Source organism: Hippocampus bargibanti, linkage group LG20 (genome assembly GCF_051943395.1).
Source record: "Hippocampus bargibanti isolate YZ-2025 linkage group LG20, ASM5194339v1, whole genome shotgun sequence".
Classification (NCBI taxonomy): domain Eukaryota; kingdom Metazoa; phylum Chordata; class Actinopteri; order Syngnathiformes; family Syngnathidae; genus Hippocampus; species Hippocampus bargibanti.
In genome coordinates, this window is record NC_142753.1 from 7879216 (window position 1) to 7891663 (window position 12448).

The 12448-nt window shown below is 42.5% G+C and overlaps 2 protein-coding genes across 2 annotated transcripts in view; one reads left to right on the top strand and one right to left on the bottom strand.

Annotated features, from left to right (window-relative positions):
- LOC148882986 (uncharacterized) overlaps window positions 1-12448 on the top strand; it is a 90812-nt gene that overhangs the window by 51743 nt on the left and 26621 nt on the right. The window contains exon 5 of the mRNA XM_089023732.1: window positions 1339-1489. Within this exon, the coding sequence (XP_088879858.1) occupies window positions 1339-1489 (151 nt within the window). The remainder of the gene's footprint in view (window positions 1-1338; window positions 1490-12448) is intronic.
- Window positions 1-12448, bottom strand: part of LOC148882988 (zinc finger protein 40-like) — a 38937-nt gene that overhangs the window by 19115 nt on the left and 7374 nt on the right.

The window sequence follows — 12448 nt, forward strand, 5'->3', positions numbered from 1 at the left end:
ATAATGGATTCGACCTTGGACCCTGCATCAGGCGGTTATGCAAACTCTTGCATCACCCACAAACAGACCATCAAAACCCAAATTTATCATGGGCTTGCACACAAACTTGACTTCAAGAATGCTGGAATATGGCGCGGAGAAAAGACAGAAACTATTCCGACAAGGAAATTGGAACATTTTTGCACATTTCCTGAGGAAAATAAAAGGTACCTCATTTGTCCGTTGGATCAGAATCTGACTGTTCTCCAAAGTAAAATTTCAAAGCACACTTTGAAACCCCGGGCCAAGAGTGGATGACGGTAATTTGTCAGTGACAGGTGCATAATTCCATAGCGTTGACATAACGTCGTACAATGCACGCAAATGCGTAGTTGGTCAACGCGGAAGCCATTTCTCCCATTGTCAGATCCGCCTCTGATCTCGGAATCTAATCACGGTGCCATCTTCGCAATGGAAGAAAAGTACTATTCCAGAGAGGCCGAGAGAACTCTTAATTAGATCGGGGGGTTTATGAGGCTCAGCGGCGGTGAGAATAAGACCAAGGTAATGAGGCTACACAGGAAATCGGGATCTAAATGTTGCGAGGTCATTGATCATGTTACAAAGCGGACGTCAGATCCTGCTCTGGTTCAATCGTCGGAGATTGGACCAAGCTTCTCCCCCAAAACCGACGCCACCTCCGCTTCCTCCTTAGTGTTTAGATTACAAAATGAGACTCTCTCAACCATCAAACTTTTGCCCGGCGGGTGCCTCCAGCTAGCCGCCGTTGAGGGGAGGGGTTGCTATAAGCTGTTACAATGACAAGTGCAGAAACGGGTGCAACACGTCAACGGCGCATACCCCGCATAAATGTCCTTATATTTCCTCTCCTTAACTCAACTGAAAAAAAAAATTGTAAGAAAAAAATAAGTATGGCTTGAATCAGCTGCACACGTTGTTTCCAAGTCAGTGGAAAGAACGAAGCAGGCGCATGTCTAACGGGGAGAAAAAAAAAAAAATCCTACGCTCTGAGTAACCAGTGCCATACTTCATCCCTCTGGTTTGCATTAACGCTCCCAGTTTGTCACATACCGATTACATTCTCAACCAACAACAACTCGGATGACATCACGATTACATCATCCCTCCCATTCCCACAGAAAATCTATCTTAACATAAGTGACAATATTTTCAGAAGATATGGCCAAACGATACTTAAAAATAATCTATTTTCACTGACCAGGAAGCTGACAGACAATTTTACTCGAGAACAAAGAGACGCTTAAAAGTAACTTTGTGGCTATACACGGTTAGCCCTTCTGATGTTTCATGACAGTGTTCCTGTCATCCTGTCTACAGAAACCCGCAGGCGCCTCAACAGACTCCCGCCAGGTTTTCCCGACACTGTTCGGAGGCTCCCATCGGTTTGTGTCTCCGGGGATGCCATCGCACAAGCTCCGTCGGAGACCAGACGAATGCCGAAGTGACAGCAGGCCAAGCCGTCAGCATGGTAAGAGATTTTCTCTTCACTTAAATAAATTAATAAATAAATGAATAAAAACTTTTGAAATGGTTTAACTAAAAAAAAAACAAGATTGTCTGCAATAAAATGAAAATTTAAACCTATTTTAACTCATAAGACAGCGAGTGTTATGGAGGTTAAAAAAAGATATTGTATGATGTTTCTATTCCGTTTTACACTAACGATAATATGACGTACTTCCTCTTCTGGCTCATTAGCATCATGCTTACTCACTGTGGGGGCAAGAGCAAATGCATTGATGTGAGACAACATTACTGTCCAAAACTGTCCAAGGAAGCAAAAAAATATGTATATATATATCTGCATTTGATTACGTGTATTATATATACATATGTGTTCATACATACACATACATTTATGTGTATATATACATTTGTGTATATAAACAAATGCAAAACAATAAATTTGTGTATATAAACGCGATGGATGGATGGATGGATGGATAGATAGATTGATTGAGAGAGATCTAGGGAGATAGAGATAGCGATAGAGATATCTAGAGAGATAGATATAATGACATATATAATTAAATGACATATAAAATATAATTAAAATGGATATATATAAAGTATAGAATGAAATAATCATAATAATAATCAAAACAGGGAAAATATGGGACTGAGGTGTCAAATTGTTGTCAGTTTGTCCAATGAGGCAGAATTTGAATGATATATTTTGAAATATCCAACGTGATTTTATTGCCAAAAGAGAAATAATAGAAAATAAAAATGGACTTATTTTGTTTGGGGGGGGCAGTGAGGGGGCATCATTTTAAATTTCATAGAGGCCATATTGGCTCGGGTGAGAGTTAAGAAAAAAAGCCAATTTTGACCTTTGCTATGTTCCACGTGGGTACCTCATCTTCTTCAGCAATGATGTTCCCACCCACCTCCGCGCCACTCTCCGCAGCTACTCTGCCGTTGCCAGTGGGCATGAGGTAACGTTACATAACGGCGTCATCGAGCACAGAGAAAAACACGGCGTTCCCTCACTGTCTTGGTTTCCCTCCCACTCTTTTTGCTCATTTTCATCAACCCTACTTGTCCACCTTGTTCCATTCTTCCCAGCCATCACTCAACGTCTCGCATCCTCCTGCGCTCGGCTGACTGCTCTTCTTTTCCTTGGGGGTCGGTCCCCTCACATCAGATGCGCGGTTACATTATCACGCCTTTGACAATACAGCGATGAGGATGCACATTAATTCCATTAGTATCTGCCTTTATGAGTCTTTTGTCTGACTCAATCTGACTTTCTTCAATTGGAGGAAGAAAGTCTATTCTGATTTTAAGCCACTCAGCAGGGAGTTGCAAAGTCAGCCTGATGACCTCATGGAATATGGACAAAGTCAGAAGTGTCTAAGTTCGGATCTGTTCTACCTCTGGACCGAGCTGTTGCATAATACCGATGGGCTCATCTCTCGCCGCTGCAGCGCGCGAGCTTATCCCGCCCTCCCCCGTTCACGTCCGTCAGCAATATACGAGAGGAACGCGCCGTAAAGACCTGCGACGGGTTAGCGAGCGTCCGTAGCCATCCTCCCGCCGCCAGCTGACATTATTGCTACACGGGTTGGGTGTTAGGGGGGGGGGGATGAGGCAAGAGGAAGGACGCGCAAGGAGGGGTCATTTCCTGTCTGATGAATGTCATCATTTCTCAACAAAAGACGCTTCCGAAACTTTGACATTTCGCGATGTAGTTGGGATTGCCCGTTTCACTCCAAATACTCGACGGCAAGAACCTAAATGTACAGCAAACAAATATCACAAATGTTGGCTATGATTACGTTTCGGTTACTCATAATAAATAAATAAATAAATACATACATAAATAAATAAACAAGTAAATAAGTAAAGAAATAAAAAGTAAATAAATAAATACAGTGAGACCTCAACTTACAAACACCTTAACTTACAAACTTTTCATCCTACAAACATCAAATTTATGAAAATAAACCTTATAATAAGCACTATTTTCATAATACACACCCACCACGGCAGGCGGAGTGATCTTCGGCGGAAGCACACGACCGAATAGCACCAACAGTCCTTATGAAAGGTGACTCTCCTTCCATAAGCCATCAACGACCATCAAAAAGGTAAATAAAACTTTATTTTACAGCACAGTTTATTTCTATAATTACAGTCCTCATGCAATTCCCTTTGACCTTCGACCTCCAACGCCATTCCATCAAGCCATAAATGACCATCACAAATGTAAATAAAGTGACTTTATGATACAATGCAGTGTATTTCTTGCATTGCAATAAAATATCATATTTATTATACATAGAATAAGGTATGTTGTGTGTAGTTTTAAGGCTTATTTAGTTGAAAAGTATATTTTATGGAAACCCGGGAACGGATTATTCCCATTTTAATGGTTTCCTATGGGAATTTTTTTTTGAGATACACACTTTTCGCCTTACACACTCTGTCTGGGAACCAATTACGTTTGTAAGTTGAGGTCTCACTGTATATAAATACAGAATGAAATAAATAGGTAAATAAATAAGTAAAGCAATAAACAAATGAATACATAAATACATACATAAATAATTTGTAAAATATAGTTAAAAATAAATGTTATTTAATTTACCTGGCACTTTTGATATATATTTTTTAAATAACGCTATCAAGATGCAAAGTAAAAAATAAACAGTAAGGACTTGACCACAGTTAGTCATAGAATGAGTAAAATCGCAAACTACTGCAAAAAAATGAACAGGTGGAGTAAAAAAAAAAGACCAATTTCAGCATATTTGTGACTTAAACGGCTACGATTCCGCACATCAACCGCCCGACGGCAAACCGATAGCAGACAATCGCAACAAAGGAACACTTAACCGACGACGAGCCGCGCACGCAGTAGTTCCACGCCGTACCTGTCGTTCAGCAGCGCGCCCAAAGTCGTCTGGCGGCTCCTCGAGGGGTGAGTGACAGGCAGCTGGCAGAGTCAAAGGAGCTCAACACCTGACATTCCGATAATCTCTTGACAACATTCCCATTCTGTCCTTCGCCAAAAAGTAAAAACAATTTGTATGTATATACATCAAAGAGAGGAGCTAAAATGCTACAAGTGAGCCAAGCGTCTGGACGCCGTCCGCCACCAGAGACAAAAACTGGCAAATACGCACGCAGCTGTGCGTCCAGAGCTGAGATTTCACTCCTCACTTCTGCCTACTGTCACTACAGCACAGCAAACTGCACTTCTTTTCTCCTCCCTGCCTCTCTTTGTGTCCCTCCTCAGCCCTCCTCTCCTCTCCTTGACCCTTTTTTTAAATCACTTCCCAAAAATGAGGGAAAGCCCTCCCTGCTTGTTTGCATACTTCCCCAAGCTGTGAAGCGACGATGCCTTTAAAATAAGTACAGTCAAACCTCGGTTTTCGAACGTCCCCGTTCTCATCCAAGTCAGTTTTCAACCAAAAATTTTGCCTTTTTTTATGCCCCGTCTACAACCGAAATTCGGTTCTCAACCAAACTGAGCGCACCGCAACGCACCACTCGATTACCCTCCGCTTCCATATACTTTACGTCCTCGTGTCGTACCTTCCTCATTGTAACCGGCACATTAGTATTGTTGAATAGGTTTTTTTTAAACGAAAAAGCCGACGTGTTTGGTTGGAGATCTCCGCAAATCGGACGTTATTTTCGCGTAGCTTTCCATTGTGAGTCAACATTGTTTATATTGTTCAATCACGATTCATAAAAAGCAGACGTGTCTGGTTGAGATCCATGCAAATCGGACTCTTAGCCTCACGTAGCATTACATTCTGAGCAGACGTTTTAGTATTGTTGAATAAAGATAAACAAAGCAGTCGTGTTTGGTGAGGCGCTTCCTCGTGTCGCGTCCATTGTTAGCGGACAGATTAGTATTGTTCAATAAAGATTGTTGTCCGGATTTAGAACGGATAATTTTTTTTTACATTGATTATAATGGAAAGTCCTGTTTCGGTTTTTGAACAGGTTTCTGGAACAAATTATGGTCGAAAACTAAAGTATCACTGTATACGGAACCTAAAAAAAAAAATCAAAACTTCTCAAATATGAATAACACGCTCTCACCCACTGTCAACATCAGATTAGCCACTAACCTACTTGTTGCCCACAACCTCCCACGCCCTCGCGATGGCTATAAATACTCGTCTATCCCTGCGCATTGATCCCTTCCAGTGTTAGCCGAGCGGGGAATGCTGTGTGTGTGTGTGGGGGGGGGATGCCGCAATGAGTGCACTGGGACTAATACAAGAAAGAATGAGAGGAAGAAATTGAAAGACAAATTATCTATAGAGTCAGACAAGTGTGTAGGAGGTGTAATGAACCGCCTCCGTATCAGCATAGGACAGTAGTTTACACGAGGTTCAGAAGCTAACCCTACAGGGAAGATGTAAAGAAAGATTGTTGATAATTACGATTGCGCCAAATGTTTGGAATGTTATCGCAAATAAAATACGGTGATGCAAAAATGCAAGCCTGATCTTGCATAAAATCTTGCGCTATGTCTGGGAAGTTCCCTTTTCCATAGCCGTTAGCGCAATTACCATGATTGCTTAAGCAAAGTGGCCAGCGGGAGGTGCACGAGACAAAATGATGCAGTCTGGATTGTTTTCAAATGGAAAGCGGTGCTGACTATTTACTGGTAGTTGCTCGAAAAGTGCCCTTGAACAGTGTTCGACTTGGTCGACGGGCCAAAAATGTGACTTATAATAATAATCATAACAATAATAATAATAATAATTTAGCTTCAGTTGGATACCAGTGGTTATTCTGGTTATTGGATTATCATTGTTTTGTTTTTAAAATGTAGATAGTTTTGATTTATCTCCAAGGCAACGTTGTTGTTTGTTTTGGGAATTTGTAGTTTTAGTGTTAGTTTTTCCTGCCTGTAAGAATTTTTAACTCATTCACTGCCATTCACGAATATATTTGGGAGTTGAAAACATGACATAGAGTGCCATTCCTGACTTTTTTTCTTGCTTGGGTGCCGATAAAGAGCTGGCCAGACCTCTAGCAATATTTTTTCCTACCAAGGGGGCAGAATTTCCCCCTTTTTTCCCATGTTAGCGCTTTGTTCCAGCTTCAGCTGTTGTTAAAGCGCTATATAAACACAATATGTATGTACGTATTGCATTGTATTTTGGATAGTCACCCTCATTTCAAGCTCATTTAACTCCAGAACCATATAATTTATGAATGAATGTTAATGTAATCCTAAAACTCAATAGTCTGTGCGTCCTAGAATTCGAGTGACAATGACAAAAACCCTGGCCCTGGAGTGGAGACATTTTTGCACCCCACCCCCCCCCCCCCCCCAAAAAAAAAAAAATATATATTCAAACGTGCTGATGGATAGTATGTATCGGATCCTTGAGGTAATCACTCGACTAGACAAGGGGGGGAAAGAGCACAAGTTTCCCATCGTAAAGACTTTGTCAGACAATACATCACGTTCGCCCACCTGACTGGCCAGCATCACGGCTGTCGCCACTCCTGAATGGCTCAGATGACCAATGCACCTCTTGACCCTTCTCCAAATGTGCCTGGGCTGACTATGAGTATGTCTTTAAAATATTGACCCAACCTCTCTGACCCTACTCTGCAATCCTGGTACACTTGTGTTCTCCCCCTGGGGGGTTTCCTTCCAGTGGTCCACTATCGACCTTCTCGATTCAGCTAGGTCTGGACAATACCTCCTGATGCACTAATACTGACCCCTTGGTGGCACACAGACCCCCTTTGACCCCCACTCCCCGTTCAGTCAATAACATACCAATGGCACAGAGGAAAAAAAACTGATTTCTGGCACCACCACCTCTGTCGTTAGGGATATATATATATATAGGGCCAGAGTTACCAGCACAACTTTAGTTCGCTGACAAAGCTTTTCGGATGAGGAGCGACACCTTCAAAGAAGTACAGATGACATCTGAAGAAACCTTTTCATCGATGAACCACTCCTGTACGACTGGGAACCTAAATAGACATATTCTTTTTTTTAATGCATTATAAAGTAATGCCTTGCGCAAGGGCACTTTGCGACTCATGGCAGAACGACAAAAACTAGAATTATTCCTCTCCTCTCGGCTCTTCTTCATTGAAATCACTGTCTGTCAGGAGGGTATGAGATCATTATTTACGTCGCTGGCGGCCATTCCACCTGCGCGTCCCGCGATGGAAACCATATTCGGGATTACCATCGTAAACTGTGCCACGGCAACGCGAACCATAACACTCTTGTGTCAAAAGCACAGCCTGATGAATCAATGTATGAATTCACAGCCAGAAACTCAAAGCATCCCAAAAAGTCGCCGCATTTTCATGCGCTATGACCGCCACAATATTGCCACAATTTGCCTAGAACTCATTTTTGCCCATTGCCCCCTTCCATATAACGCTTTCACTCATTTTTTTTAACCCTCCCTCACTCCCTCCTCCCCTGACTCGTAGGAGGTTCCAGCAGTAGGACACACAAGAAACAGCACCTGCAGCCCGAGACTCATGCTGCACTGTTTCCCTGGCAACCCCCTTCATTGGGCTTTGCTTGTGCAAGCCATTAAGCAATGCCAGCTCTGTATACACACACACACACACAAGCGCCCCCACACAATCACCCTTTGAAGGGTTTCCGGTGCAGCTTTACTGCACTTTTTTTTGTTAGCAATTTCAAACTTTTTCTTGAAAATATTTAGCTAACTAGCCTTAATCATCCAAAATTGACCACCTGACTGACTCATCAATCGAACAAAGGGGTATTTCGAGGAAAAGTTTTCTTTAGCTGTCATCTGTGCTTCGTTGAAGGTGTTGGACGTTTCGCTCCTCATCCGAGAAGCTTCGTCAGCGAACAAAAATTTGCTGGTAGCTCTGGCCCTATATATATATATATAGGTATATATCCCTAATGTCCAGAGGTGGCGGTGCCAGACCACTGCTTTGATAGGTCCCTGGTCAATATAGGGCCAGAGCTACCAGCAAATTTTTGTTCGCTGACGAAGCTTCTTGGATGAGGAACGAAACGTCCGACACCTTCGAAGAAGTACAGATGACTGCTGAAGAAACCTTTTCATCGAAGGGACCACTCCTGTACGACTGAGAGCTTACACAGACGTCTCCGATTATTTCTCCGGGGAAGTACGAGCGCGAGTGTGTGCAAGCTGTCCAATAATGCGACATCCAGTCCCCGGCATGGCACCACGGGGAGATTTTCTTCCACTACTTTGCTGATGTCAGCGCGGACAAATCCTGTTTGGCTCCCAACTCCATTTTCCCCTCATCATTCCAACTCCTACGCTGGCGCTCACCTTTCCGAGTTGCCAACATCAATGCGGCTCAACCGAGTTTCCAGGAAGTGGCTCTCCGGGCGGGAGCCGCTCACCTGGGGGACGTGGGGGAGGTTAGAAGGAGGAGAGGAGTTGCTTGCGTGTGCAAACGGAGCCATACGAGACTAACAAGAATGAGAAAGGTCACTGTTCGTTAGCTCCAATTTGACTCGCCTCGCCCTGAGCCCTTCACTAATGCTTCACTTTGAAAAGTTTAAGCCTAATAATTTGACTGACTGGGCTGAAATGCTTTGTTACTCAACCACGAGGAAGCCAAGGACACGGATACACACACACTAACGCTGACCTGACTGGTCACCTCACTCCATGAATGCCCTTCAATAATGCTTAAAAAACAAACACATTTTGCTATTGGTCACCACAGTTTACAATGCAATGCATACATAGTGATTTCTATAGCGCTTTAACAACAGATGAAGCTGTAACAAAGCCCTTAACATGGACAACTATCAGATACAGGAAATAAAACAGTCACAAAAATAGTTGAGAGCACCAGGGAGTAGTCGTTCAAGTTGATATTTTGCAGGCAGGAAGACATTGTCAACAGAGTAGATATTGTTGGTCGCGGAATGAAAAATATTTATCTGGACAGTAGAAGTTTTATTTGAAGTGTCGTGTAGTGTTTGATATTTTGGGGGGGACAATACAAGCCGTCTGTAACTTAACTCATTCGCTGCCATTCCCGAATTTATTCGGGTTTTGGTTTTTCTAGCAGGTGTGCTGATAAAGCGCTGGTCAGACCTCTGGCAATGTTTTTCCCTTCCACGAGGGGGTAGCATTTGCCTTTTGTCAATGCTAGCGCTTTGTTACAGATTCAACTGTTGTTAAACGCTATATAAATCTATATGTATGTATTGTATTTTGTACAGCCGCCCCCATTTCAATCCCAGATAACTCCAGACCAATATAACTTAGGAATTAACGCTTTTTTCCCTGATGAAAGAAGAGAGTCTGAATGCTTATGTAGTCCTAAAATTCAATATTCTGTGGGTCCTGCAATTTGAGTGAAAATGACAAAAACCCTGGCAGTGCAGTGAACACATTTTTGCACATGGTCTGGCAGTGAATGAGTTAATTTTGTCTCTGGTGAGAGTATTTACCGTATTTTCCGCCCCATAAGACACACCTAAAACCCTTTCAATGTTTTCCAAAGCTGACCATTCGCCTTATAGTCCGGAAAATATGCTGGTTCAATGTGCGATGAAGTCAACACCCACTTGCATAGATGTAAAACTATCATGACCTTTGTAAAGAACATTTTCAAGATAGTCGAATGTCATCGCTGGCGCAGGTACAAATAGCCACCCGAGCTCAAGTGAGCGCACTCGAAAGAATGAAAACCTGCCCAGTTATTCGAAACATGTGCCAAGTGGAAAGGTGACAAGAGTTTCCTCGAAACCAGATGTCGAGCAGTTGTTAGGGAAGTCCTCTCGTTCACCTGCGTCGCCAAGTTACCCTCCAAGGTTGGTCGGGAACTCCCATTTGCAAGTCGGAATTAATTGACCAATAATGAATAAATGCATAAAATCGCTTTGAGCTAAAGATGTTCCACAACGATCATCATTTCATAAATCAAAGAGATGTCGTTCCGTGTCGGAAGTCCACGACTCGTTTCAATCTTGGCGCGTAACGAAAAATGGCCGCAAAGTACTTTATGAGAATGAAGGGGACATTAAAGGAAAACCGACGTCACTTTTTTGTTTTTTAACTGATACCAGAAAACGTTTTATAGCATCTAAAATACCCAAAACACGCAGTATGATATTTTTATCCAAATGCAAAACACCAATAGAAATTACTTAAAGTGTCCAAAATCTGCCAAAAATTGAACTGCGAATTGGGCATTTTCAGAAAGTCCCGCCCCCAGTTCGTGACGTCACGCCAAGACGACTCGCATTGCTGGAGAATTAAAACAATGGCTTCAGATTTGGAGAAGATGCTTTCTTGTTACATATCCAGTTATGAATATGATTCAAATAGTTCTGAAGAGGAAAGCATACATGTTTTCAATCGATTACAGAATTTATTTCGTGCCGTTGTGAGGCAACATTGGGGGAAATGAAAAGAGGCACAAAATGGTGACCTCCTGTGGCCACCTCCGTTTCCACAGGCTGATAAATTCCTTATATGGAGCTTGGACGCCCTCTTCTGGCGGCTTTTGGGTGCAATACAAGGTTTCAGACCAACAAGTACAGCAAAATACATTGACGTGATGGAAGGACTGCTACAATGTGTCTTTTTTTCAGACAGGGGCATTCCTTTAGTGACGTCACGTACGGACTCGTCACCAACTCAAAAACAAGACTTCCTGAATATTCCGTGCGAGCCTTAAAACGTAAAATATAGCTATATAAACATATCTTATTAAAATACGCTCATTTGAAGCCATTTTACAAATTATGGACACAACTTGTCCGGAGACGTCGGTTGTCCTTTAAATCCCATTTCAGAGTGGCAGTCATTTTTCTAACGTGTATTTTATTTCCACCACGCTCAGTTTCACATCCTCCAAAGTATGGCCGTCGAAATTCCAGCCTCCGTGCCCTCATCCCGCGTCTGAGCCTTTGTCAGGATTGTACCTCCGCTCATAGCCGAATTAACCACCGCCAAACTGGTTTCTGCCCATCTGTTGTAGTTACTGTTGCTAAAACGCAGGTTTATTTCTGCCTCTGGGAGAGAACTTCCCTTTTGTGTGCATCATGCTGTAATTTGAAGGGCCCGTGCGGAAACACTGGTTTGGCTGCCTGAGCGTGACCCAACAAGCAAAAATCCATTCAATGACACCAGGCCGTTAACTTTTTCACTTTTTGTGTTGGGGGCATTGACCAAATGTTTGCTGACTTGCTCGATTGACATAACTTGTTGACTTAAAAAGACACACAAAAAAAGCAAGGGATTAAAGTTTGTCTCTTTACAATCGGGACACAGTTCAACAAAAACAACATTTTGGCCCCGTTGTGGCATTTCAAGGACAATTTTTGTCCAATCAGGAACAACATCCACAATAAGTGTCAGGAAAACTCCAAAATGTTGGGGTTGCGCACGACTTCTACAGGGGGGAAATGGAGTCGTTGGATGCTGACCGTAGTTGCGAGAACTGTTGTGGTTTAATATTATTTCACATGTAAGGCACACCTGCATATAAGGCGCAGGGTCATCTTTTGAAGAAAAGCACGGGTTTTGGGTGCGCCTTATACACTGGAAAATACGGTGTTAGAAATAGAATTATTTTTTTTGTTTGTTTTTATGTTACGTACACAGGTATCAAAGTCAAGGCCCAGGGGCCAAATTTGGCCCGCGACATGATTTTATCCGGCCAATGAAAGCAAATCAAACCAAAGTCCAAACCCAAATTTCAAATTGTCCCACGTAAAGTTCTGCCTTGAAAAATGCTGTACAAAAATGTGCAACTCAGACAAAATATACCACCTTCTATCTTTTATTCAGCTAGCAAAAAAAAAAATAATCACAAATAACAATCAAAAGCGCTCTCCATATCAACCTGCCTTCCCAACTTTTCTGACTACAACCAGCAACCAGCCAGACGTGGTGCAGGCCTTAACTTGGACTTTCCAGAATGAAAAGAGCATTCAAGA